Raw genomic sequence first — 27,236 nt, 5'->3', positions numbered from 1 at the left:
AGAAGAGCCAGCAACAATGTCCCACTGCATCCCTGGTAGATTAAAATCACTCATAACTACCACATCATTTTTATTGCTCATAATCCTAATATCACTGTATAACAATCTGCTTTCCTCAGCAGCTACATTGGGTGCTCTGTAACAAACACCGACAATTAGGCTATTTGAGTTTGTAGCATCTAATTTTACCCATATAGCTTCCGTACTTTTACTTATATCAGTAAGCTCCATTGCCTGCAAGTTTCCGACTGAATCGGCTTATCATTCGAGAAGGTCCTCGCTGCAGCCTAAGATTAAGATTAAGGATTAAGATTAAATGGCAATTTAAATTAATTAAAAGTTGTTCTCTTCTTATTATTGTAGTGGTACAAAAGGGGCAGTGAAAGTGGGTGTGTTTTCTGCAGTTTAATCCACACTTTACTATGGTAAACTCTGAAATGGAAAAAAAGTAATTTGAAACATTTTACCCAATTGGCCTACTTTTAGATATATTTCAGTGCTCAAACAGGTCATTTGTAGGAAGATTTATATAGACACTTTCTGGTTGTTATTTACTCATAAGATGCAGTAAGCATGCTTTCTTTTTCCACCAAAAGACATATAATTATAAATAACAACAGAGATCTTTCAGTTTATATGCCAGTGGAATCACTACAATATAATGTGCATCAAGGGAATTTCTCATTAAGTTAACATGAAAAGTGCAGTCAAAGTACACCAATTTTCATTTGTTGTTCCTTAGCAGATCATTTATTCAAATATTCATACCTTTATGTTTAACACGGGCATGGTTCTGCACATGTATTGCAACCCTGTGTTCTTCTGCAGACATATAGTGGCCAAAACGGGCAGTGATGCTGTCCAGCCTTATAATAAGTGCAAGGCTGTCGGCTGATAAATATGGAAATGTGTCTCTGTAAGAAAGGAAGGGTCAGTGTTGTCATAATGCACATATTTTAACACAGATGAAAAACATAGATCAATGCATAGATAAGCATCATTTAAGAAATGTAAATATTAGGGCTGTCAAAATTAATGGGTTAATGCGGATTAATCCATCATCATGATTAATCTGATTAAAAATTTTAACGAAATTAACCCATCTGCAACGCAGAATGACTCAAAATCCCTGAAATGTCTCTGTCAACCCATTTCGGGCAGTTTTGATGCGTTCCATTTGCCCTGGGAACTCGTATTCTGAGTCGGATTCCGAGTTTTGAAAGCCGGAAGTGACGCCATGCGTGCTCCCGTTTCTCGGAGATCCGAGAAATATCTCGGAGCTGCACAGAGGATCCCGAGTTCAGAACCCAAGATGGCTGCGCCTTTTATCAACAAAAGGGAAAGTTGTAGTTTTATACTGTTTAAGCACTACTTCTCATTTGTGGCTCATTAAATCGGTCGCACACACTATACCGTCCAACTTATCTGTGGACGTGTTGCTACAGAGTTTTATACGTAAAGCACCGCATGTAATGTGTTATCAACTGATATTGCTAAAAATGGCAATTAACCGGGCTAGAATTGGATTTCATGATTAGTCGGATTATTGTCGGATTTACGGTAGTTAGGGCTAATTGTAAGTGAACGAAGATAAAGACCATTTAAACTGAGGTACCTTAAATCCAACAAGTTGTCCGGCTAAGCAAAAAATCTTGCTTTTTGATAAGGGTCCATGGTATTGCACTTCTGTGGCAGATGGAATGCATCCGACTAGTGCCCAAGATATTCAATAAACATGTTAAGTGCATATATATTCCCTTTTTTCTTGAGCCTGTTGGCTCATGCAAAATGAAATGCGATTAATATAGATTAAAAATAAATTATATTTAATTGTGATTAATCGAAATTAATCAACAGCAACCCTGTGATTAATCTGATTAAAAATTTTAATCGTTTGACAGCACTAGTAAATATATATTATAATTTAGTTTTAAAAATTGTCCGATGGAACTTTTGGTACAGTTTTGTGCACATACTGCGGTGACAATTTAATACTTTTCACCGAAGCACAAACAGCCAATACAGCACACGTTTATGTAGTTGTCTGCTAATTAAGTTAAAAACTAAGCAGGTTTTTCCTTACAGTTCCTTAACATGCATTTCGTTATTACAGTGCCACACATTTCTTTGTTTCATCTAGGTCAAAAAACAAGCATTTTAGAGGTTATCCATCGTAACGCGAAAAGTGTTGCTTTCCCTCATTCTTGTTGGACTCATGCATGTTGTTTCAACTATCGCCACCTGCAGTATCGGAGTGTATGGGTATTTCACCATATAAGGCCACTGCGTGACATCTCGCTCCGCCCATATCTCGTCCCGCCCCATCTCGCTGGGTGCAGCGAGGTGTACTTGGAGAATTCCCTTGCTTTGTCACTCAGACAAATACAAAACAAATGAATAAACATAATATGCGTATCTTTTTGTATTTTTTCTAAATAAGACCACGTGCCCATACCCAACTGTAATAGCTGTCAGCGTCAGACAGGATGCGAGCAAGGAAGCAGGCGAGCGAAGCCAGGAAGTCCGGTAAAGGGGTTTATTAAGGGAGGGACGAACAGGCACGGACATCTAACGTGACACTACAATGACAGATCTGGGGAAGACTGACTCAGACGAGGACTAAATACAAAAGACAAGCTAGACGTAACAGGACACAGGTGATCACGATCAGGGCTGAACACGAGGTAACGAGGTGGGCGTGGCACACATCAGGAGCAGACGGAGCGGGGCGTGACATAACCCCCCCCCAAAGGCGCGTACACCGGGCGCGCCCGAGAGGAGGCGACGGACGAGACGGAACCGGGGAACAGGACCTGGAAGACAAAAGCAGAACACCATCAACGAGACACAGGAAACAGGACCGAAACACAAAACAAGAACAAGGACCAAAAGAAAGACAGGACCTGACAGAGGACGGGGAACGCAGACAGACAGACCAAGAAGGGAGACACAGAAGGGGAGACAGGCGGAACAAAAGGGCCAGGAGTGAACGGAGGAGGAACAAAGGGACGAGGAGCAGAGACAGGCGGGACAAAGGGAAAGGGAGGAGGAAAAAGGGGAGCACGAGGGAGCCCAGGCGGGCGACGGGCAGCGGTCGGAGGGGCCGCAGGGGGGAGGGAGGAGGGAGCAGGAGGGGACCACCCAGGGGCCAAGGGAACGGGACGAGGGAGTGACGGAGGGGACACGGAGGGAGCAGGAGGGAACACCAGTGAAGGCAGGCAGGAGGGGGAAGCCGCGGCAGGCGGAGGCGCAGCCGGAGCCGGCGAAGGCGCCGTCCGACGCTCAGCCGGAGCAGGGGGGCCCGGAGGCGGCCGACATGGACCCGGAGGCGGGACCGAGGACCGGCACGGAGGATCCAGGGGGGGACCCGGAGGGGACCGCCGACCCCGAGCCGGAGGACCCGCAGGCAGCCACCGAGCCACAGCCAGGGGCCGAACGGGCGAGCCAGGGGGCAGGGCGGGCGGGACCCGGGCCCGATGCCTATGTCCCCTTCCCTTACGGGACACCGACAGGCGGGGTCCTGGGGGGCGTTGGCCTTGCCGGGGTAAGGGCGAGGGAGTCAGGGCCTCTAAGGAGGCAACAGACGGGGCAGCCGGAGCCGCGGGCGTGGCCGCAGGCGGGGCAGCCAGAGCCGCGGGCGTGGCCGCAGGCGGGGCAGCCAGGGCCGCGGGCAGGACTGGAGAGGCGGCCTCAGGCAGGGCCGCGGGCAGGACGGGAGAGGCGGCCTCAGGCAGGGCCGCGGGCAGGACGGGAGAGGCGGCCTCGGACGGGGCCGCGGGCGTGTGGCCAGCAGGAGGCGCCTTGGCGGGCACCTCAGGCAGAGCGGAGGCAGCTGCAAGCGTGCGCCCGCTGTGGCGCCCCCTGCTGGCCAAGTGACTGCGACGCCCCCTGCTGGCCGCACACCCAAGGTGCCCTTCGAGGGGCCCCTTGCTGACCACGTGACGGCGGTGCCCGTCCTGCCGGCACCTGAACTGCCTGTCTCGCCTGTCCTGCCGGCTCTTGACCTGCCCGTCTCGCCTGTCCTGCCGGTTCTTGAACTGCCCGTCTCGCCTGTCCTGCCGGTTCTTGAACTGCCCGTCTCGCTGGTCCTGCCGGCGCCTGAACTGCCTGAGGTGGCCGCGGTTGCGCCCCCTGCTGGCCGCGTGATGGCGGCGCCCGCTGTGGAGCTCCCTGCTGGTCGCGTGCTGGAGGCGCCCGCCGAGGCGCCCCCTGCTGACCGGATGCCTGAGGCGCCTGCATCACGCGGCCAGCAGGGGGCGTCGCAGCGGGCGCCGCCATCACGCGGCCAGCAGGGGGCGCCGCCATCACGCGGCCAGCAGGGGCCGCCGCAGCGGCCACCTTGGGCATTGCCATAGGCAGAGCGGTGGTAGCTGCAGGGACTGCAGGTGGGTCCGGCAGGACAGGCGGGTCAGGCAGGACAGGCGGGTCAGGCAGAGCTGCTGGCAGCATGGCAGCAGCAGCAGCAGGCGGTGCCGCGGGCAGAGCGGCGGCATCAGCAGCAGGCGGTGCCGCGGGCAGATCGGTGGCGGCAGCAGGCAGCGCAGCCGCGGGCAGATCGGCGGCGGCAGCAGGCAGCGCAGCCGCGGGCAGATCCGGAACATGCAGGTCCGGATCGGACAGGTCCGGAGCAGGCAGGAGTGGTGCTGAGCGCGTAGGCGCCGTCCCTTTAAGGGCTTTGGGCACCCGGGGAACAGCGTTCCACACGGCGCGTATCCCGCCTAGACCCAGGCGTGCCGGCCGGTAAAAGTAAGCCTCCAAAGGAGGCGGCTTCTCCGGGTGGAGGCTCACCAGGCGGGCAGCGGCGATGTCATCCCAGGCAGGGAGAAGAGAGCAGGCTCCCACAAAAAGCGTCGGGGCTGCTTCCTCCAGCTCTCTGCTCCGCTTCTCCCGGCTGCTCGTTGTGCGCTGGATCAGGCGGTGAAGGCATTTCCGTGCCCTCGTCAGCGGGTATTCCTGCCCGGCTGGGCGCTCCTTCTGGAGCAGGTCCCGGCCCCGGCTAGCCAGCTCCAGGGCTACCGGGTCCTCCTGGACTTCGGGCTGGGATTGCCAGTACACGAAGTCTTGCAGCAGTCCGAGCCGGTGGTGCTCGGACTGCTGCTTCGTGCTTTCGGGGAGATCTGTCATTCTGTCAGCGTCAGACGGGAGGCGAGCAAGGAAGCAGGCGAGCGAAGGCAGGAAGTCCTGTAAAGGGGTTTATTAAGGGAGGGACGAACAGGCACGGACATCTAACGTGACACTACAATGACAGATCTGGGGAAGACTGACTCAGACGAGGACTAAACACAAAAGACAAGCTACACGTAACAGGACACAGGTGATCACGATCAGGGCTGAACACGAGGTAACGAGGTGGGCGTGGCACACATCAGGAGCGGACGGAGCGGGGCGTGACAATAGCGATAAAGCAATCTATTCTTTTAGTATTTATGTTAAAGCAAGGATTTTATATTTATTACTGTTGTGGGATTAAGATTAATCTTTGGAAATACTTAAATTAATAAGCACAAAAGCATATGACAAACACGTATTATGGGTTTTATGGCTTTTTTGGGGTCGGAGACCTGGTTGGGATCTGGGACCTCATCGGGGACTGGGACTGGTGCCGGGGGAACTGGAGCAGCGTCAGGAACTGGGATGGGCGTAGCCTGGGCCGGGACGTCAGGCATGGGTGGAGGCGGGACCTCAGGCATAGCAGCAGGCAGAGGCGGGACCTCAGGGGGTGGTGCAGGGGGCCTGCGCCTCAGCAGCAGGCATGGCCCCTTTAAGAACCTTCAGGACCGGCAGGTCAGGCTCAGGCAGCACAGGCTCGGCGGGCAGAACAGGCAGGTCAGAAACGACGGGCAGAACAGGCGCCAGTGGGACAGGAACATCAGGCGGGTGATGTATGGGAGCCAGGGTTGTGTGTCTCCGCAGCCAGCATCTCTCACTTAAACTCAAAGCGACAGGTATTTTAGGAACTGTAGCGACTTGGATTGATAACTGGTTAACGGATAGGAAGCAGCGAGTAGTTATAAGAGGCTCGATGTCACAGTGGGCCTGCGTTCATAGTGGGGTACCGCAGGGTTCAATTTTAGGACCACTTTTGTTCCTAATTTACATAAATGATATAGACACCAATATATACAGTAAACTGGTGAAATTTGCAGATGACACCAAGGTGGGTGGTGTAGCAGATACTGAACTAGCGGCTCAGCAGCTACAGCGGGATCTTAATTTAATTAGTGACTGGGCTGACACCTGGCAGATGAAATTTAACATAGACAAATGTAAGGTACTCCATGTAGGGAGCAGAAATATAAAGTACAGGTATTTTATGGGACCTACTGAAATAAAGGTAGCTGATTATGAGAAAGACCTTGGTGTGTATGTTGATGCTTCCATGTCTCATTCTCGCCAGTGTGGGGAAGCAATAAAAAAGGCCAATAGGATGTTGGGGTATATCTCCAGGTGTGTGGAGTTTAAGTCAAGGGAGGTAATGCTAAGATTATACAATTCCTTGGTGAGACCTCACCTAGAATATTGTGTACAGGTTTGGTCACCATATCTTAAAAAGGACATAGCGGCCTTAGAAAAGGTGCAGCGTAGGGCCACAAGAATGATTCCTGGTCTTAGAGGAATGTCATACGAGGAAAGGTTATTTGAGCTAAATCTGTTCAGCCTCAAGCAAAGGAGACTGAGGGGGGACATGATCCAGGTCTATAAGATTCTAACAGGTTTGGATGCTGTTCAACCGAATAGTTACTTCAGCATTAGTTCAAATACAAGAACTCGTGGCCATAGGTGGAAATTAGCGGGAGAACATTTCAAACTGGATTTAAGGAAGCACTTCTTTACACAGCGTGTAGTCAGAGTATGGAATAGTCTTCCTGATAACGTAGTGCAAGCTGAATCCTTGGGTTCCTTTAAATCAGAGCTAGATAAGATTTTAACAACTCTGAGCTATTAGTTAAGTTCTCCCCAAGCGAGCTCGATGGGCCGAATGGCCTCCTCTCGTTTGTATAGTTCTTATGTTCTTATGTTCTTATGCCCTTTTAAGAATCTTGGGGATCCGGGGAATGGCATCCCCTATTGCAGTGTTTCCCAATCCAGTTCTCGGGGAACCCCAGACAGTCCACGGTTTTGCTCCCTCCCAGCTCCCAGCCAATCCGGAACACCGGATATCTGGTACAGGTGCGCTGGGAGGGAGCAAAAATGTGGACTGTCCGCTCTTCCCCAAGGACTGGGTTGGGAAACACTGCCCTATTGTCTTGGTCCCTTTAAGAGCCAGGTAAGTTCCCAGAAATGGGACGTGCTGCAGGCAGTAATGCAGTCGACGGTTGCTGGGAAGAGGTGGCGGTGCCATTGGCCGGCTCCTTCCTCAACTGGCAAGAAGGGGCTCCTCCATCTGCCAACCTCTCCAAATCGCCCCAGGGAGAGGTTGGGGTGAAGGTAGCAAACTCTCCCTGTAGCTGTTCAGCAAGCTGGGCTGCTTCTGGGGAGTTCTGCACGGTCGGATCCTGCAGCACCATCCAATATAATTCTTGGAGGGTGAAGAACTGTCTGGTTAGGGACGGATCTGTCTTTTCTGGGGGCCGTGCAGGAGTGTCTGCCACTGGCAGGAACACCCCTGGGTCAAGGATCGGGAGGCACTCCTCCAGACACATGACAGTGGAAGATGAGGAGAGGGAAACCGCCCCCAAAAAGATCGTCCGCGCGTCTTCTGGTCTTTTACCTCTCCTCCTTTTCTTCCTCCGTTTTGCAGCCTTCGGCAGGGATTGGGCGTTCTCAAGGAGGTCCCGCAGTGGATCTGGCAACCACTCATCGTCGAGCAGGATCCACCCGGATCTCAGCTCGGGTAGTCTCCCCCGCAGCTGCCGGAGGTTGTTGCGCACCTGATCAGTGAGATGCGCGTCCTCTTCCAGAGACATCCCTTCCAGGATGTCCCGACTCTGGCTGGCTAGCACCCAAGCTACCGGTGTCTTGTATTTATTTACCAGGAGGCATTTATTCGTCACTTTCTTGTTTATTACGAACGCCGTGGAACAGTACACAATTCCCTGTGCTCTTTTACAGACAACAACCGATGAAGACAACCCTTGTCCCTGCCTGGCGCCTGCCGATATGTATAACTCACTGAGGCCCCCTAGCAGGGTGGATGATATAACACACTAATCAATACACAATACCCTGACACCTCCCCCTTTAAAGTCAAATCCTTAGGGTAGCATTTCTATTACCATTAACATGCGAACCCCATATCACTCTGAACTCCATTTTTCCATTATACAGCAACTGTAAAGAATTAACCGTAAATCATTATTTAAAACTTGCTTGCCACAAAACAATGACCTATAACTATATGCCAGACTATTGCTCCAACATTGCATGTTACCGACTCCACTGTTCAACATCCTCTCTTCCGACATGCATTACTATGTTGTGTTATAACCAAATTAACATAACACCCACATAAAACATTCTACATTTGGTATTTGCTACATTTTACAGTACTACTGTCATCTTTTCACAAGTCCAAGCGAACCGCAGGCTTACTAACTCTACCTGACCTTGTTATAGTAGGTTGCATTGTAACTGCCTCAACCGGTATATCAGAGTCCCTGCAATGCTGGACTTTCTGTGTGGGCTGATTGGGACACGTTGTTGTTGTAAAAGTCTCTTCTTGAACGCCTTCGGGTAGTAACTGGATATGTCTTCTGTTTCTCCTTCTTTCACCCACCTTGTCATGGGACACATTGTATGACCTTGGAGTGGTACTCTCCGTTAGCACCTTAGCCGGTCCCTTCCACTGTGACTCACCATCCAGCTTCAACAGGACTGAATCCCCTGGTCTGAGAACAGGCAAGTCCTTCACACCATGTCGCCTGTTAAAGTAGTATGCCTGTTGCTCCTTTGCTGCTTTATCCTTCTCCCTTATACTTGTTTTGCTTCCCGCTCGCTCACACGCAACGTAACAGCTACATGTTTAGGAATTATCATTTGCAGATGCCAAGCAGAGAGAACTGCTTTGAATCTTACTCCAATATTACCAAAAATCAAAAGCAAATTTGATATGTGGCTGATAAGAGACCTGTATATCAAAGACTGAAGGTCAATCAAGATTAGTATATCCTGTTAAAGTTTTAGATGTCCCAAAATCATTTATCAAACAAACTAACTCCTATTTATTAAACTTTATTTGGAAAAATAAACCCCATTACTTGAATAAAAAGATTTTATGTAATTCGTTTACTCAAGGACGCTTGGGTGTACTTGACTTTGACTCATCCAATATAATATTCAGGGTGAACTGCATTAAACAGTATGTTGAAAATAAAAATATGGTACTTAATTCCAAATCTACTTTTTGAAAAAGTAGGTAGCATTGAATTCCTCTTAAATTGTAATTTTACTGTGAATAAACTTCCAATCCAATTATGTAACTTTCACAAGCAAGCACTTGAATCCTGGCTTCTTATTACGGTGGCCGATAAGGGCAAATCAAATTAACTTTTCAGAAAACAAAATTACAAAAGTCAAGACAAATTAACAAAGCCAAGCAAAAACGAACACACTTACAAGTGCCCAAACAAATTTACAAGCGCGGAAACAAATTTACAAGTTCCAAAATAAATATACATGCGACGAAACAAATTTACGAGATGAGAAACACTTTTACCAGTCCTCAAAACAAATTTACAAGTGGAGAATCATACGGAAAGGGTAGGTACGCGCTGCACAGGAAGTGCCTAATTATTGCTTGCCTTTTGTGTCAATCAAGCGGTTTCGCGAGGGGAAAGTTGATTTTGCCAATAAAATCCCTTTAACAATAAACTAAGCCACATTTTCCCAACCTAAGTGGTGCAGTCCTACCATAATTAAATTGCAAAAGTATATAGTAATTTTGGTGGCGCTACAATTGATAGGAGCAAAGTTATTGCATTTTATTTAATAATAATGATTTTTTTCACCAAACTAAGTGTTGTAATATGACCATGATGACACCCTAGATGTGTGTAGTGATTTTGGTGGTAGTACAGTTGATAGGAGCAAAGTTATTGAATGTTATTCCTAATATAAATTCTTTAGAAATAGACGTAGGTACATTTCACCAAACTAAGGGGTGTAGTATAACCCTGATAACATTCCAAAAGCCTTTAGTGATTTTGGTGGCTGTTCACTCTTTGGAAGCGAAGTTATTGACATTATCCGTTGTCGATTTGCACTTTGTAGACGGTCCCTAAGCTCTCCTCAGACAGCGGACTGCTCATAGGGAGCAATGTTATCCGTATTTCTGTAAATACATATTGTTTGGACGAAAATCCGGTTGTAGCTCATTGTCTACCTTACCACTGTTAAATAGACCCGTATATTGTATTGTAAGAACGTTTTGTTTAAGATTTATTGAGCCGCGAAGTTCGAATCTGCCAATATCGTTCCAACTTTACCGAACTATTGCAGTTGATCATTTAGCCGATGTACAGAATCTCTGGTTTAGGCTACTTCCAGGAGTGGCGGGTAGGTGCCTCTCTGCTGTATCTGAACGGCACCTGCCACTAGACCTGCCACAACACCGGCAGGCACTGTTCCCGAACGGCTCCTGTCACTATTTAGCGCCACTAGCGACAGTACAATCATTGTTTTCTCAAATATTATCTTAAAGAGATGTACAGTCAGCAACAATAATGTAATTCGTAGTCATATAAAGATTAAACAAGTCTTCAATTTATTTCCGTATCCCAGTTTATCGTAGCCGTGCACAGCATCTCGGGTTTACTTCCACGAGCGGCGGTGGCTGTCTCTGTACCCCGGCAGGCACTGTATTCGAACGGGACCTACCACTGTTAAGCGCCACTAGCGACGGACAGAACTGGCAGCTGCCAAGCTCCTTAGTGGCAGCTGCTGCTACCTGCCTTGGCGGGTGCCTGTGACGTCACTTCCTCCTGCCAGCTGCCGTTTCAAGACTGAACCCCCTCAGCAACTTTCCCCTCGCGAAACCGCTTGATTGACACAAAAGGCAAGCAATAATTAGGCACTTCCTGTGCAGCGCGTACCTACCCTTTCCGTATGATTCTCCACTTGTAAATTTGTTTTGAGGACTGGTAAAAGTGTTTCTCATCTCGTAAATTTGTTTCGTCGCATGTATATTTATTTTGGAACTTGTAAATTTGTTTCCGCGCTTGTAAATTTGTTTGGGCACTTGTAAGTGTGTTCGTTTTTGCTTGGCTTTGTTAATTTGTCTTGACTTTTGTAATTTTGTTTTCTGAAAAGTTAATTTGATTTGCCCTTATCGGCCACCGTATCTTATGTATAATCATAATTACTCTCTCTATAGACAACTAAATTGGAATAATAAATACACCATATTTAAGAATAAATCCCCTTTCTTACACAATTGGGTTGAAAACAACATTTTATTAGTGTCCTAACTGTTTAGTCAAGAGGGGCAGTTGCTCTCATATTCTGAATTGCTGACCAAATTCAATATTCCAAGACATTGAGAGTATGCTATCGTTTTTGACGCAATTCCTTTAGGTCTTATGAAACTTCTGCAAGATAACAACATACCAGACTGCCAATATCTATAACAGATATCACTATGAATGGTATTACAGTCTAAATTGTTTTGGAATTCCCAGTTTGAAAATATCAATTGGAATACGTCATGGACTTTAAGCAACAAATATTGTGTAACTAACAAAGTAAAAGAAATTTTATTTAAAATTTTACACTTAATCTATCCCACAAACAAACAGTTAAATAAATACAGAAATGAAATATCTGATCTTTGCTCCTTTTGTGGTATCTGCAAGGAAATCATTCCGCACTTGTTTTATAATTGTTTACATGTCAAATACTTTTGGATTGAGATAGAACATCTGTTTGAAACATTGTCTGGTTTTAAGATTTTTTTAGATAGAAAAGATATTCTATTCTATTATGGGAAAAACAACTTAAATAGTAATTATGTTTTTATTTTAAATCTGTTTATTTTATATGGTAAATTTTATGTTCACAAATGCAAATGGTCCTCAAAGAAGCCTAATATATGCCAGCTTAAGTTGGAATTGAAATTTTATTTTAACACATTGAATGGACTTAAAAAAACCGAAAAGCTGTAAAAACTATCAATTTATATAAGGCCCTGAAGAATCTTTTGTAAATGACAGAACATGTACCCCTCTTTCTTTAAGATGTAATTCGTATTTGTTATGTTTTTTACATTATATTTGTATACTATTGAAAAAAGCAATAAAAATAAAAAAATCTAAAAAAAAAATCTAACCATGGTGCATCGCGTCAGGACCAGAATGCATTGCTTTAAGCCAGCGCTGTAAGTGGCTGCATGAAGTCGAATGCACCCAAATATAGCAATATATCACCTCTTGTTATATTTTAGCCGCCAATGAAGTAAAACATTTATTTCGAAACAATCATGGATACAAACCTCAATCCTGATAAGCTGTGTACACATGGCAATAAAACTTTGAAACTTGAAATTTGGAAAAAGCACACAAATAACTACAATTCCCAAGCGTCAGCGCGGCTGCCAGCTGACCGGGGTATTCAAACAGCGGTCCTCTTTTAACGTGGTCACCGTCTTCTGTACGCGACTTTGACAGCAGTTGTTTGTTTGTTGGTTATGGTGAAAGACATGTCGGGGAAAACTAAAAGCCGAAGCGCAACAAATGCAGAATTAACTTCAATTTCTTGCTACGAGCGCATCTTACAGGAATGTCACCAGATGTACACAGAAGTGGATAGCGGTGCGCTATTTTAGCCTGCTTAAATTTATTTAAAAGATTGATTTTGTTTCAGAGAGTGTTTCATACGTTAGCCGTTTTCGTACTGTCATCTGTTGCGTATGTATTATATCTGCGTGTTACGCTGTTCTAATGTCACGTGACAAAGTTCTTTATGTTTCGTAAACATTTATTTTATTTAGAATGCACTCAAAGGCTTGTTGTGCATGCTTTAACGTGCAATATGTTTCTGTTTTAGGTTTGATTTCCTTGGCTCAGTCAGTAGGAGTAACTATCCTACCGCCGCGAAAGAAAATCACGGTCATGCTAATGGGGAACCACTCTGCTGGCAAGAGTTCTTTCATTAACTGGTAGCTAATGCATCGTAATGCTTTACGAATGTTTCTCACGTGTTTGCAGGTTGTCAGGGATTCCCCAGCCAAAGTAATCAACTGAGAATAATTGGTGTATTATGATTTTAGTCTGATAATGAAAATCCTGCCTTTGCGATCTGGTGCCTTATGGGGAATGTTTCCCTAAGGCAAATGAAGGACCTAATTAAGTATCGTATAACATACTATACATGTCAATTAGTGAATAAGTCGGTATGTTTTTGACGCCATTCGTAAACAATTTGCTGTTTTCAGTTGTTTGTTGTCTCTTTCAGGTATGTGGAAGAGCACATCCTGCGGACTGGAGTGGCCATTGAAACACAAGGCTTCAGTTTCGTTACCAGTGGTCGCAAGAGAGAGTCTCTTACCGTGAGAAGAAGCTATATATAAGACTCTGGCACCTTAAGCTGTGTAGTGTGTAACCAGCATCTCTTTATCTTGGGGGGAAAAAAACTTCCGTTTTGGTTCACATCTGTTTAGTGACGCCCGGGCTGTACATTGCTGCGTAATCCGAGTGATCTGGCTCTACATGGAATTCTAAAATGAATAACAAATTATGAAGCTAAAATGCAATTTAAATACACCAAGTTGCAATCTGTTGTTCACGTATATCGGAATATTTGAGGGATGAAATGTTTCTGCAGCTGTCTTGTCTTTATTTTATAACATGAAGTCATATATATGCATGAAATGGACATCCATTGCTAATTCATTGCTAATCTCAATTCCTGTGGTGCAGATATACTGATCCTTACTGATAGTTCTGTATGGTTTGTTGCTAATGCATTCTTATCACTTTACTGACATACCGAAAGAATGAGATCGCGAATACAGGCGGCCGAAATGAGGTTTCTCCGCAGGGTGTCTGGGCTTTCCCTTAGGGATAGGGTGAGAAGTTCGGATATCCGGGAGGGCCTCAGAGTAGAACCGCTGCTTCTTCATGTCGAAAGGAGCCAGTTGAGGTGGTTTGGACATCTGGTGCGGATGCCTCCTGGGTGGCTACCCGGAGAGGTTTTCCGTGCATGTCCTACAGGGAGGAGGCCCAGGACTCGCTGGAGGGATTATATCTCTCTGCTGGCCTGGGAATGCCTCGGTGTCCCCCCCGAGGAGCTGGTAGAGGTAGCTGGGGAGAGGGAGGTCTGGGTGCTTCTCCTGAAGCTGCTACCCCCGCGACCCGAACCCCGGACAAGCGGCAGATGATGAGGATGAGGATGAGGACATACTGATGAACTGTGGCACTCCATGAAGTGCAATTGATGCCTTATTATCTTCCAACATCTCTCCCACTCTGGAAATGGCATGTAGTGCATAGATGTGTAGGGTTTAAGTAGTTTAATTCTCTCATATTTATTTATCTTTAGGGGAATGCAACTCTACATCTCTACCCTCACTACAAACCTCTACAAGAGTTTGCAGGTCAGGAAAAAGGCCCTCTTGTTATATAATTGTCAGCAGGCATGTTGGGTGTTCATTGGTTCATGCCGGATCAGGGGTGTCAGAGTACCTCAGCACGGAGATCTGCACTTCTCGACAGAAGCACTTCAGTCTCCTTACCTTTGTGGACTCACCTGGCCTGGTGGATGGGGATATGAAGTACCCGTTTGATGTGGATCAGGCTCTTCTTTGGCTGGGTGAGAAAATTGCAGAGAATGAGAATTTCATGCATCCATCATTTTCAGATACTACAGGTCGGACGCCTCTTTAATGCAGACTCTCTAGTACACTATGTAGACACTCTAGCAGAGCTGTCACAATTACTTGATTTAAATCTCGATTTAATTATGTGTGTGTGTGTGTGTGTATATATGTGTGTGTATATATATATATATATATATATATATATATATATTTATATATTAGGGGAGGGATAATTATTTGACGTAATCGATGATGTCGATTATAAAAATGCAACTTTAGTGTGGACGCGTTGTGTAAAACTATGTAAATGTTTTGTAACTGCAATTTTAAGTGATAAGATAAACGTATTGTAAGGGAAAGTACTTTATCCCCTCAGGAGCACGTTAACACTGTCCTTTTAAGAATCACGCAGTAAAACAGTCTGCTAATAACTGAACTTTACTGTCCACCTGATGATCTCTTCACTACTGGAGAGCTACAATATTTTATTTATTGGACCTGCGGCATGGTTTTCATTTACAATACAAAGTTATTCTGCTAATAAGCTAGCTAGTTGTTTCACTGCTGGCACCGTTAAAACTATATCAATTATATCGTTTACGACTACTCTTACACACTGTAGCCTAAATCGTTCCTTGCTCATTGAAGTAAGCTTAACTATAGTGTTTGTTAAAAACATGTTTCTCTAGTTATGAAATCATTCCATGTTTTAGTATCTATTTCAACATTTAAGTCAAATTGGTGTACTGAAATAATTATTGTGTGTGTGTGGGGGGGGGGTGAATTGTATTAAATGACTAACTTGGAAATAATTGCTTATCAATAAATTTATCATCAGATCGATCAAAAAATTAGTTGTCATATTAGTCGAATAATCGGAAAAAATAATCGCTAGATTAATCGTTTAAAGAATAATCGTTTGGGACAGCACTAATATATATATATATATATATGTGTGTGTGTGTGTGTGTGTGTGTGTGTGTGTGTGTGTGTGGGAAAGCCTCAGTTGTGTGGGAGCACATTACACTAAAAGTGAATGAAAATGCAGTTGTTGCAGAACTTGTATATCACACAGCACTGCTGCAGTGCAACAATATCTTAAGAGGACATCTATGGGCTTTCCCAATAATCCGAGGTTAGCCATAAATAATTATAAGCTATGAGCCCTTTCGCCTCTTGGAGTAGCCTAGCCTGTCTTTGCCTTGGAGTAGCCTAGTCGTAACTTTGACTTAAGTAATTTGAGCCAAATAATTTTATGACTCCAATATCTCTTGATAATCACCGCTAAAATGAGGGCTAGCTCCATAACTTAGCTGCCTTGTCTTGCATAATAGTATACTGTATAATTGCCATATTATATGAATTAATAACCATTTTCTGTATGCGTGTGTGTATACATAATATCAAATACTCATCTGATTTGTGTATAATTTAGTTTTGCGATGTGAATTTTATTTTGTATTGAGTAGGAATATGAGATTTAGTGATTTTTTTTTTTTTGGATATGTATTGCAATATTTATAAAATAATAGGGTGAAAATTCTTCCAATGTGTTGAAAACGTATTTGAACAGAACATATCTACCAACAATCTGTCAAATAAGCTTGTGGTGTTTGTGCTAAGTGACACAAAGCAGTGCTGACAAATCACTTGCTTTTGCTCAATTTTGTCCCTATGGAATGTTTTTCAATGACCGGTTCTTGTTCGCTTTTTTTCTTTTTCTTTTCTCGTTTGTTATTTCTCAAACCCACCACTCTATGCGTTGCATGTAGTGCAGAGATTTGTTGTACCAACAGCAAGGACAAAAATAATGATGCAGAGCTCATGCAAAAGCAGTGGTGGTGGATTGTTAAAATTGTTGCGCTTGCTAGCTAAGTTTGTTTTCTATAAAACAAAATGTTTTAGCAAAACTTATTGTCTTTACCTGGCTGACTATTGCAGTTCTTCTGATGTGACAGTTGCATGTGCATAACATGCCATGTCGATATTAATGTCGCACATTGTGCCGGACTAGTATTCTGGGCAGCACAGTGGTACAGTGGGTAGCACTGTGGCTGCACATCACTGCTTTGTGTGTGTGGAGATTGTGTGTGTGGAGAGTGCATGTTCACTGTTTGTGTGTGTATGTGTGTGTGTGTGTGTTTATGCCAGATCCTGTGTTTTCCCCCAAGAAACATTCTACTCAAATAAACAGGAGTGTCTAAATGTGCGAGAGAATGACTGTTCACCCTGTGATGGTGTGGCACTTCGTTCAGGGTTGGTTCCTATATATACTTACATATATATTTACATTGAGAATCGGCTTATGTCATGCTTCTAGTGTATCAGTGTCTTTCCATTTCCTCTCGCCTCAGGTAATCTGTGTGACCTTATTCTGGTGTTCTTTGACCCGATGGGCCAGGCGTTGTGCAAACGCACCCTGAATATTGTGGAGAAGCTGAATGAGAGCCATGGTGATAAGCTGCGGTTCTACCTGAGCAAAGCAGATGAGGCGGGCAGTGAGTCAGACAGACAGGTATCTGGGGCAGCTGGCAGCTCTGGCTTCTCATGGTGCTGTCCTCTAACCCTCAGGTCTTTCCAGTTCCCTGTAATACTGAAATGTATAATGCATAGCATTCTGTTGTGAACTAAATACTCCACCAGCTCATGAGAGAGCTTTTGTAATTTTTTGTAACTGTTTACATTGTCCTGTAGGAGTGAACAGATCATTCAGTGAGTGATGTGCTGTTTTACAGAGAGTGATGATGCAGATTGTTCAAGAGCTGTGCAAGAGACCAGGACTCAACAAGTGTGCATTTGACATGCCTACCATTTATATTCCAAACCCCAATAAAGTAATAATATGAGAAAACCTTTGCCTTGCTTACAAATGTATGCATGTTCAAGCACTTGCATTTTGCTCTGGTTTTTGGTTAAATCTGTAAAACTTAGTGCCATCAATGCTAAAATTCTTTGGATCTGGCCAAACAGTGGAGGATGTTCTAAGATGTGTATTGAGTGCTATGTGATATTCATTAAACATTTGTTTCCATTTTTTCCAAAACTAAAGTGTACATTTAAACACCTTTTTTGTTCTCTCCCGTTTCTTTGCCCAGCCCAGTCGCTGTGTCAATCAAATTGAAGACGTGTGCCGGACCATTGAGAAGACTTTTAACCAGACTGTACAGAACACACTCAATTCACTGGAGAAGGACTGCCAGCTCATCACAGATGCCATCCGTAACGCGCTAAGCACTGACAGGTACTGATGAGCCCGACATCAGAAACAGCTTGTAGGTGGATTTTGACCACTTGATAGAAAAAGAAATGAATACAGGGGTGATAGCGTTCGGGCACCACGCTGGATTTCCGGCGTACTGTGGCTGCGGAAAAAAAAAAAAATCAGGTTCGCGGATATTGATCTGTCATTTCTCTAGATCTGAGATGCGCAGGTCAGAGAGCAGCTTTAACGCTGAACGACTCAAACAATACACATACTAGCCGATGAGCCAGTCAGAAGTATGGAAGGGGCGGGCCTTGTGTCTTTGTCAAATAGATTGATACAGGTTAAGGCAATGCTCCATGCGCGAAGGTGTTTTTAGCTCCCATACTGTACAATGCGCTATATGCACGCTCACTTCCGCATTCTGACTTAGACGGCTGCTTCACTTCCGGTGCAGGCTATTTCACGATTACAGAATGGCTCCGTCAGACGTGAAACCTAAGGAAAATGTTATATTCGCGGTGCGGGAAAATGCTGATTCCGCTACTGAGCTATAAGTGAATTGCCTTCCTATTTCATGGTCCGAGATTGTTTCAGAAAGGTCCTATCATCAATAGAACCGGCGAGCTCCTTTTAAACACCAGCTGCAATTAATATACTTCAGCGTATCATACCTTTGGTTTTTGTTAATAGGCAATAGCATTAGTATACCGCTAACCCATCAAAACAACAATGAGACAGTCAGTAATTCTCACAGCAGCGGAGTCGGTGACCTCCAAAAAAGCCGTAAAACCCACAATACAGTCGTGTTTATGTCATATGTTTTTTGTGCTTATTAAATGTAAGTGTTTCCAAAGATCAATCCCACAACAGTAATAAAATAAAAGTCTTGCTTTAACATAAATACTAAAACAATAGATCGCTTTAATCGCTATTACAGTTGGGTATAGGCACGCGGTCTTATTTAGAAAACGTACAAAAAGAGACCAATATAGGGCCGGTTTCCCGAACAAGGATTAAGACTAGTTTTGGACTAAATTGCCGTTTCAATGGAGATTCAGCATTGTAACTCAAAGCTAGTCTAGGCTTAATTAGGTTTAATCCTTGACTGGGAAACTGGCCATTAATGTTTAATCATTAGTTTTGTATTTGTCCGGTCCACGGGGTTAATTTTAAGAACATAAGAACATAAGAAATTTACAAACGAGAGGAGGCCATTCGGCCCATCAAGCTCGTTTGGGGAGAACTTAGCTAATAGCTCAGAGTTGTTAAAATCTTATCTAGCTCTGATTTAAAGGAACCCATGGTTTTAGCTTCCACTACAATAGCAGGAAGACTATTCCATACTCTGACTACACACTGTGTAAAGAAGTGCTTCCTCAAATTTGTTTTAAAATGTTCTCCCGCTAATTTCCACTTATGGCCACGAGTTCTAGTATTTAGACTAATATTGAAATAGTCATTTGGCTGAAAAGCATCCAGACCCGTTAGAATCTTATAGACCTGAATCATATCCCCCCTTAGTCTCCTTTGCTCAAGGCTGAACAGATTCAGTTCCGTTAACCTCTCCTCGTAAGACATTCCTCTAAGACCAGGAATCATTCTCGTAGCTCTTCGTTGCACCTTTTCTAAGGCAGCAATTAATGTCCTTCTTGAGGTATGGTGACCAAACCTGCACACAGTATTCTAGGTGGGGTCTTACCAAGGAATTATATAAGTGTAACATCACCTCCCTTGACTTAAACTCCACACATCTAGAATACTGTGTGCAGGTTTGGTCACCATACCTTTTAGCAAAACGGTGGCATTATTTTTCTAATAATTCAACGGTCCGGAGTCAATTATTCCGCTTATACTACGGTTGCCACACCTCAAGACATCGATCAGATGATATATTTCAAGGGATTCGTCCGGTTTTTCTACTTAAATCGCTATTGTGAGTAGGATTATTTTGGGGATGTTAAAGTGATAGATCTTGATAGATCTTGATAAAGCCTGATGAACAACCAAGGGAATTATTTTTACAGTGAAAATAAATGGTTTTATACTGTATGTTCCTGAGTAATCGATAAAATCAGTTTCTGTGTATATGCAAGACATAAATCTGTAATAGTGCAAAATATGTCCAGTTGATATGTCCAGTATGATCATCTGGCAATAGGTCTGTGTGGTCAGAAAGGAAGAAATAAAGGGAGGGAGAAAGGTTTTTTGTTAATCCCATACTGTCTTTTACAGTATATTTATTTATTATGGTTTTTCAGTTGAATGGTGCCTATTTTGAAATTAAAATTGTTAAAGAAAAATGAATGTGTATCCTTTTCATGTCCTTTAGTTAATCAATTCCTGTGTACTTTGGAGTACTATTATTGCCACTTACTGAACTGTCTTGGTATGGCTGTAGCATCTGTAGCATTTACTTGCAGTGATTGTACTAAGATGGGCTAATAATGTCAATCTAGGCACTGAACATATTGAGAAGAAAATGCTGTGTTTTCTTGAATAATACTGGGGGCATAATGCAAATATGAAAATATCTAAAAAGAGCCACTTGACAATAATGAAGGGTTATACATAGGCTGTTTATATATTTGGGCCCAGGGGCCAACAAGTTGTGTGTTAAAAGTGCGTCGCATACATAGTACCCCCACCCCTACTGACCTCGGGGGCAAGGAAAAAAAGTTCAGGCTCAGGAATTTTTTCCACTATCAGCCCTGTGAATATATCTTGATGCATCCTATGTAGGGAGTGCTGCCAGTGCACACCTTCAGGGATGAGGGCTCGAATTCCATCCCTCTTCTGTGTGTTTGACTGTCTTCCAGGTACTCCAGTTTCTTCCCACATTAACCAGGCATCTCTAAATTACCTGGTGTGTGTTTGTGCATGTATCCAAAGCTTTCCCTACCTTGTGCGCCCTGCTTTTTGGAACAGGGTTCAGGCTCTTTGTGATCATGTCCTGGATAAGTTGTTGGATTGGAGAGATGCCAGACTTTAAGTTTAGCGAAACCATGTTCTTACCATTCAAAATTTCACTGTCTAAAAAGACATTGAAGGGCCTCCGTATCAGGCATTCTGTAGCCCAATGACTAGCTAGCTGCATTAAGTCTATCGAGTTCATCAAGCCCAGGAAGTTTTGTCACATGCATAGTTATACATGTAGAACATGCAGTGAAATGTAAGCCTGAATCATTGCTGAGATTGCACTTTGGTTGAAATAAAAACAACTAAAAACTAACAAAAACGAAAAAATGTAATAGCTTAAGTCTAACGAATACATGGTGTTCATAAGTGCACTTGGCACCAGAGCGCCCCTAGGCTGCAATTCGATTTTGCAATTGTAGCGGAAAGTGGGTTTGGTGGTTGCTGAAGCAAAAACTCATGTGTGGGAGGAATTTGGTGAGGCTATGGAAAAGGACTTTCGGACAGCCTCGAAAAGGTTCTGGCAAACCGTCAGGTGACTTGAGGGGGTGGGGGAGCAGGAAGCAGGGCTTTACCCATGCTGTTTACAGTGGGGATGGAGAAAAGTTTACCTCAACTGGGCATATAGTCAGGCAGTGGAAGGAATAATTTGAGGATCTCCTGAATCCCACTGATGCGCCTTCCTTGGAGGAAGCAGAACTGGAAAAAGGGGGACTTTCACATACCAAAAACTCTCTGGTGGTAAGGCTGTGGAGGTGGATGAGTTCTTGAAAGCTCCTGATGTTGTTGTTCTCTCCTGGCTGACAAGCCTCTTCAACATTGTGTAGGCGCTGGGGACAGTGCCTTTGGATTGGCAGACTGGGGTGGTGGTGGTGGGTCTCAACCGGAAAAGGGTGGATTGCCCTCTCCTGGTGAGAGATGGATTACTGCCTGAAGTGGAGGAGTTTAAGTATCTCGGGGTCTTCTTCAAGAGTGAGGGAAGAAGGGAACGGGAGATAAACAGGTGGATCAGTGTAGCATCAGCAGTAACATGGACTCTGTACTGTTCTGTTGTGGCAAAGAGAGAACTGAGCTGGAAAGCGAAGTTTTCCATTTACCAGTCAATCTACATTCCTACCCTCACCAATGGTCATGAGCTCTGGGTAGTGACCGAATGAAAGAGATCGCGAATACATGCGGCAGAAATGAGTTTCCTCCACAGGGTGTCAGGGCTCTGCCTTAGAGACAGGGTGAGGAGCTCAGACATTCAGGAGGGGCTCAAAGTAGAGCTGCTGCTCCTCCACATCGACAGGATCCAGTTGAGGTGGTTTGATATCTATCTAGGATGCCTCCTGGACAGCTCCCTGGGGAGGTGTTTCAGGCATGTCCAACTGGGAGGAGGTCCCAGGGCAGACCCAGGAAACGCTGGAGAGATAATATCTCTCGGCCTTGGTATTCCCCCGGAGGAGCTGGAGGAGGTGGCTGGCAAAAGTGCGGTCTGGGCATCCCTGCTTCGACTTCTGCCCCCCATGACCCGACCCCGGATAAGTGGCATAGAATGGAATGGAAAGATACATGAATAACAAATAAGCAGTATGTACAAAAAGTATGTACAGTTTGTACTACAAATGAAAAATATGTACTCACATAATTTAAGATTTAAAGTGGCATTGTGCTTTGTAGAACAGCTGTGTAAATGGCATTCCAGTGGAGACATGTAGGACGGCAATGACAATATAATAATGGTATGGAGTTGTAGTAAATTACAAACAAAATGTGAGTGAATAGATCTGAATTGAAATACACAATGAAACATCATAACCGTCCTTCATTTTTCTCAAGGAAGCGCAGCCGAGAAAAGTGGCGTGCACAGTGTAAGGGCTGCCTGCTCGGCCTGATGGGATTCTCTGTGCCACTATCATTGCTGATGTTACTGCTGCTGGGCAGCCTGTCCAGGGAGACTGTGGAACTGACTTTGGGCAAGGAGGGAACAGAAGCTCTCAGCATGTACCTGGTAGGTCCGGGTCCCTCTAATGCAGGGGTGGGCAATCTCATCCGCAAAGGGCCGGTGTGTATGCAGGTTTTTGGGATAACCTTTACGTCAGCTGTTCAAACCCAGGTGTAAGGACTCTTCGGCCAATCAGTCCTTTAATTAGTTATATAATTAGGGAACTGCAGCGAAAATTCTGAAACCCAGCAGCTCTTTCTGAGTAAGATTGGCTGCCCTGCTCTAACGCTTGCATGTATGGTGGCTGAGCTTTTCATTCCTAAACATTTAAGATCCATTGCAGTTAAACTAAACTGGTGTTTGCTGTTATGGCTGTAAGATTAGAAAGTGCATTTTCGGGCCCTAGCAGCAGGGTTTATGTGGTTAATTTTAAAAATAAATCTTCACCCTGGTCCATTTTTGTGCTGGAAAATTCTTTAAGTTAGTTTTGGGAATACCAACTGAAATTGTAGTATCAGTTTTTATGGTCTTATTGCACCCAAATGGGGGAGACTAAATATCACAGACAGCCCAAATACCAGTGGGGTGCTGTTTCTAAACAAAATGGGAGATCATTGATTTCTCAGGAGCAATGAATTAAAATTATTCCTAGCTGTGATTTCCCGAAAACTTTAATTATTGTTTTGGGCTTTTCTGACTGGATTGGAGAAAGTCCTTGGGTGGGGCATAAAAGACAATCCACAATATATTACAGAAGTATGCCTTTGAGTTAAAGTGAGTTAAGCTAAGCTTGTCACACTAGTCAAAAGTTTCACTGCATTTACCGTTTTCTATCATATATTCCAATAGATGTATGATGCTTCTGACTTGTTTCAGCTGTTCTGTCCAGGCCTGGTCACTAGCTTGATCTGCCCTTCACGTTCCTTCTGTGTCAGATACTACTTCCTCAGTTTTGAGGTGTGTATTGGGTTATATTGCTGATGAATTCCATAGTCATAATGCTAAAGGTAATGACATGGCCTCTGAAGCGTGCTGTGATGGCGCTGCTGGATGAGATTGTCCTGATCAGCAAAACGAGTCCAGACCCTGATGCTGCCTCCTTCATACTTGACAGTAGGAACCATACAAGTTCTCCCCTTCTTTGCATCTTTCAAAGACAATGGCTGGGCCCAAATATTCCACATTTTGACTTGGTCCATAGGATTGACATCCACACCTGTAAATGGATATGAATATGAGGTTCAAAGCATGGGTGACTATGCTTTCAAACAGGCGTACACAATCTTTTGACTGGTACTGTATATTTACTATTTTCCCTTTTCTTAATGTTTTTTTTTTCTTATTTCATTGCTTAGTGTTTTTATTTAAATAACTGGATATAGGATGTTTGTGAAATGATTTAAATGGCCATTAAAGAAATTTGCTACAATGCCTAATGACCTAATGACATTCCTTCACACAGCTGCCTGTGCTGTGGGTACTTGATAGCTTCTCGGTCCAGCAGCAGTTCTACTTCTGCAGCAGCCTCGTCCTGCTTTCCTTCATTCTTCTTCTCCTGGCACGTTCCGCTTTCCGGTGAGAACCAGCTTATTCCCCGCCCAGCAGGGAAACTCTATTTCCCTGTGTAATGTTCCTTCAAGGGTAACATTACTGGATCCGTGTGTTTCTGTACATTTCTGCACATATACCCACAATCTACAATGACATAGCAATAGTAATTATACAGGGATGCCCTAAAAGTTTGTTTAGCCTGTTGGCTACATCAGTTCCCACTCATATCCACCTTCCCCCCCTCATTCACAAGTACACTACTCTGTTTTCTGCTCTCTCAATGGTTTTGCATGCTTTGCCTCTCCAGCACTCAGCTGACTCTAACTGGAAGACAGAAGAGGCAACTACAGGAGAAGCTGGAGTACATTGATGAAGCTGTGAAAAATAAGAAGGTAGCCTGCTATGCCATGGTGGTTCAGTGTCTGCCTTTGGTTCCAGTATCCATAAACCAGCTTAAAGTAAACTGCAAGAAAGAGTCTTAATGGGGTGTTGAGTCACTATCAGCGGCCAGAGCAGCTTCAACCAGGCTTAGCCCACAAATGTGAGGGATGTGACACCTTTCTATCATTTGGTTATTTATTTATTTTTCATTTGGTTATTTATAGTGCTGTCAAACGATTAAAATTTTTAATCAGATTAATCACAGGGTTGCTGTTGATTAATTTCGATTAATCACAATTAAATATAATTTATTTTTTATCTATATTAATCGCATTTCATTTTGCATGAGCAAACAGGCTCAAGAAAAAAGGGAATATATATGCACTTAACATGTTTATTGAACATCTTGGACACTAGTCGGATGCATTCCATCTGCCACAGAAGTGCAATACCATGGACCCTTATCAAAAAGCAAGATTTTTTGCTTAGCCGGACAACTTGTTGGATTTAAGGTACCTCAGTTTAAATGGTCTTTATCTTCGTTCACTTACAATTAGCCCTAACTACCGTACATCCGACAATAATCCGAATAATCATGAAATCCAATTCTAGCCCGGTTAATTGCCATTTTTAGCAATATCAGTTGATAACACATTACATGCGGTGCTTTACGTATAAAACTCCGTAGCAACACGTCCACAGATAAGTTGGACGGTATAGTGTGTGCGACCGATTTAATGAGCCACAAATGAGAAGTAGTGCTTACAGTATAAAACTACAACTTTCCCTTCTGTTGATAAAAGGCGCAGCCATCTTGGGTTCTGAACTCGGGATCCTCTGTGCTGCTCCGAGATATTTCTCGGATCTCCGAGAAACGGGAGCACGCATGTCGTCACTTCCGGCTTTCAAAACTCGGAATCCGACTCGGAATACGAGTTCCCAGGGCAAATGGAATGCATCAAAACTGCCCGAAATGGGTTGACAGAGACATTTCAGGGATTTTGAGTCATTCTGCGTTGCAGATGGGTTAATCTCGTTAAAAATTTTAATCAGATTAATCATGATGATGGATTAATCCGCGTTAACCCATTAATTTTGACAGCCCTAGTTATTTATTTATTTTCCATTTAAAATGCCCACTTTTTCTCACTAAACACTGCCTGGGTCATTTTACTTGCATTATTTTTCTTCTTTTGTGTAACTGATTGGCAGTTCCTGACCTGCGTTTCCGTGAGACTCAAAGCAGGGCATGATTGTTGTGGATTAAGGAGTGTGTGCTTTTGTTCAGTTGCTCCTATCTGATGCTACAGCGAAACTTCCCTGCCAACAGCAGCTTAGCCGCTGTTTCTCAGGAAACTGCAAGTTGAATTGACTTCACTGAAACTCCCAGTATATGTAGTACTTCACTTTCCTGGTTGCTATAATGAAAGGCAACAAATCTAGCCAGTAGCCAAAAAATGGCACATAATCTCCAACCCATATATAATACTTGTTTTTAGAATATTTTATATCCCCTGCTCCATTCATGCATTTGTATTTTGTGAGATGCCAGCGGAGTATGTGCTGTTGGGATGTTCTAAGGTCTGTTATTGACAAATCACCATGTGGTTTTGCCATTTCTGACAGAAAACACTCTATGAGGAGTACTTCCGTCAGAGTATTGGGGATTATGATATAGACTCTGTAAAGTGAAGAAGAGAAGAGCTGCCATAACGATGGCACCTTCGGCACTGAAGTCTTCTGCCACTCCACTGCTCTTGTCCTCTGTGAATGTTTTGCTCACCCATTTCCATGTAATTTTTGAGAACTTTTCTGGGGGAAAAAAGTTCTGCTGATACCTGAAGAACATACTTCACTTTTGTAACAATTGTCAGTGTTAAATAAAAGCATGTAAATTCAAGCTGGCTGTCTCCATTTATTTCTAATATTGTGCATGCCATTGTGTAAAGAAAATTTGACCTTGGTAAGCCCGGGAGAGGAGGTATATTGGGTCTGTTATGTCTTAGGCCTTAAGCAAGAAGGGATTTGTTTGTTTTGATTACTGTGTGTCCTCGCCTCATGATAGCTTGTATGCGGTTAGTTCTGCAGACCCTGAAGAGATATCAGACCTTGGAGAGACAGACAGCGGAGAAGGGAGCAGGAAGGGATTCAAGGCTGCCCCAACTGGTGCACAAAGAGCTGTAGTTATAAAGTAGTTGCAGTAGACCATACGCAATATGTTCTACTTCTACATTTGTACTAGCATACTTGTCACATTAATCATATGTTGTTTATTTATGATTATTGACACACCACAGCAGACAGTGCACAACAACGAAATGTGTCCTCTGCATTTAACCCATATGTAACTTTCGTGACATAGCAGGGGCAGCTAATTCAGCGCCCGGGGAGCAGTGCTTGGGGGCGGTACCTTGCTCAGGGTACCTCATTGGTGTCTTGTTGGTCTGGGATTTGAACCTGCAATCTTCCGATTACGAGTGCGCTTCCCTAACCATTAAGCCACCACTGCC

The 27,236-nt window shown here is 44.1% G+C and overlaps 1 protein-coding gene across 8 annotated transcripts; it reads left to right on the top strand.

The window, feature by feature from the left end:
* The first annotated feature begins 12,334 nt into the window (after positions 1-12,334).
* LOC111840496 (uncharacterized) lies at positions 12,335-26,626 on the top strand. Of its 8 annotated transcripts, none has more exons than XM_023805399.2 (13): positions 12,335-12,743; positions 12,979-13,068; positions 13,387-13,480; positions 14,473-14,527; positions 14,646-14,742; positions 17,104-17,264; positions 17,485-17,583; positions 17,845-17,990; positions 22,689-22,860; positions 23,671-23,751; positions 24,257-24,369; positions 24,653-24,737; positions 26,353-26,626. In XM_023805399.2, the coding sequence occupies exons 1-13, from the start codon at positions 12,620-12,622 to the stop codon at positions 26,416-26,418; spliced, it is 1,383 nt and encodes a 460-aa protein (XP_023661167.1). In that variant the 5' UTR covers positions 12,335-12,619; the 3' UTR covers positions 26,419-26,626. The 8 variants fall into 8 exon arrangements, 7 of the variants coding, with proteins under 7 accessions (XP_023661167.1, XP_023661171.1, XP_023661170.1 ...); XM_023805403.2 differs by having other exon boundaries at positions 12,979-13,090; XM_023805402.2 differs by having other exon boundaries at positions 12,336-12,582; positions 12,979-13,090; positions 14,602-14,742.
* Positions 26,627-27,236: the final 610 nt, after the last annotated feature.

The sequence above is a fragment of the Paramormyrops kingsleyae genome, chromosome 5 (assembly GCF_048594095.1).
Source record: "Paramormyrops kingsleyae isolate MSU_618 chromosome 5, PKINGS_0.4, whole genome shotgun sequence".
NCBI classification, from domain to species: Eukaryota; Metazoa; Chordata; class Actinopteri; order Osteoglossiformes; family Mormyridae; genus Paramormyrops; species Paramormyrops kingsleyae.
This window is presented reverse-complemented; position numbering and strand designations above follow the sequence as displayed.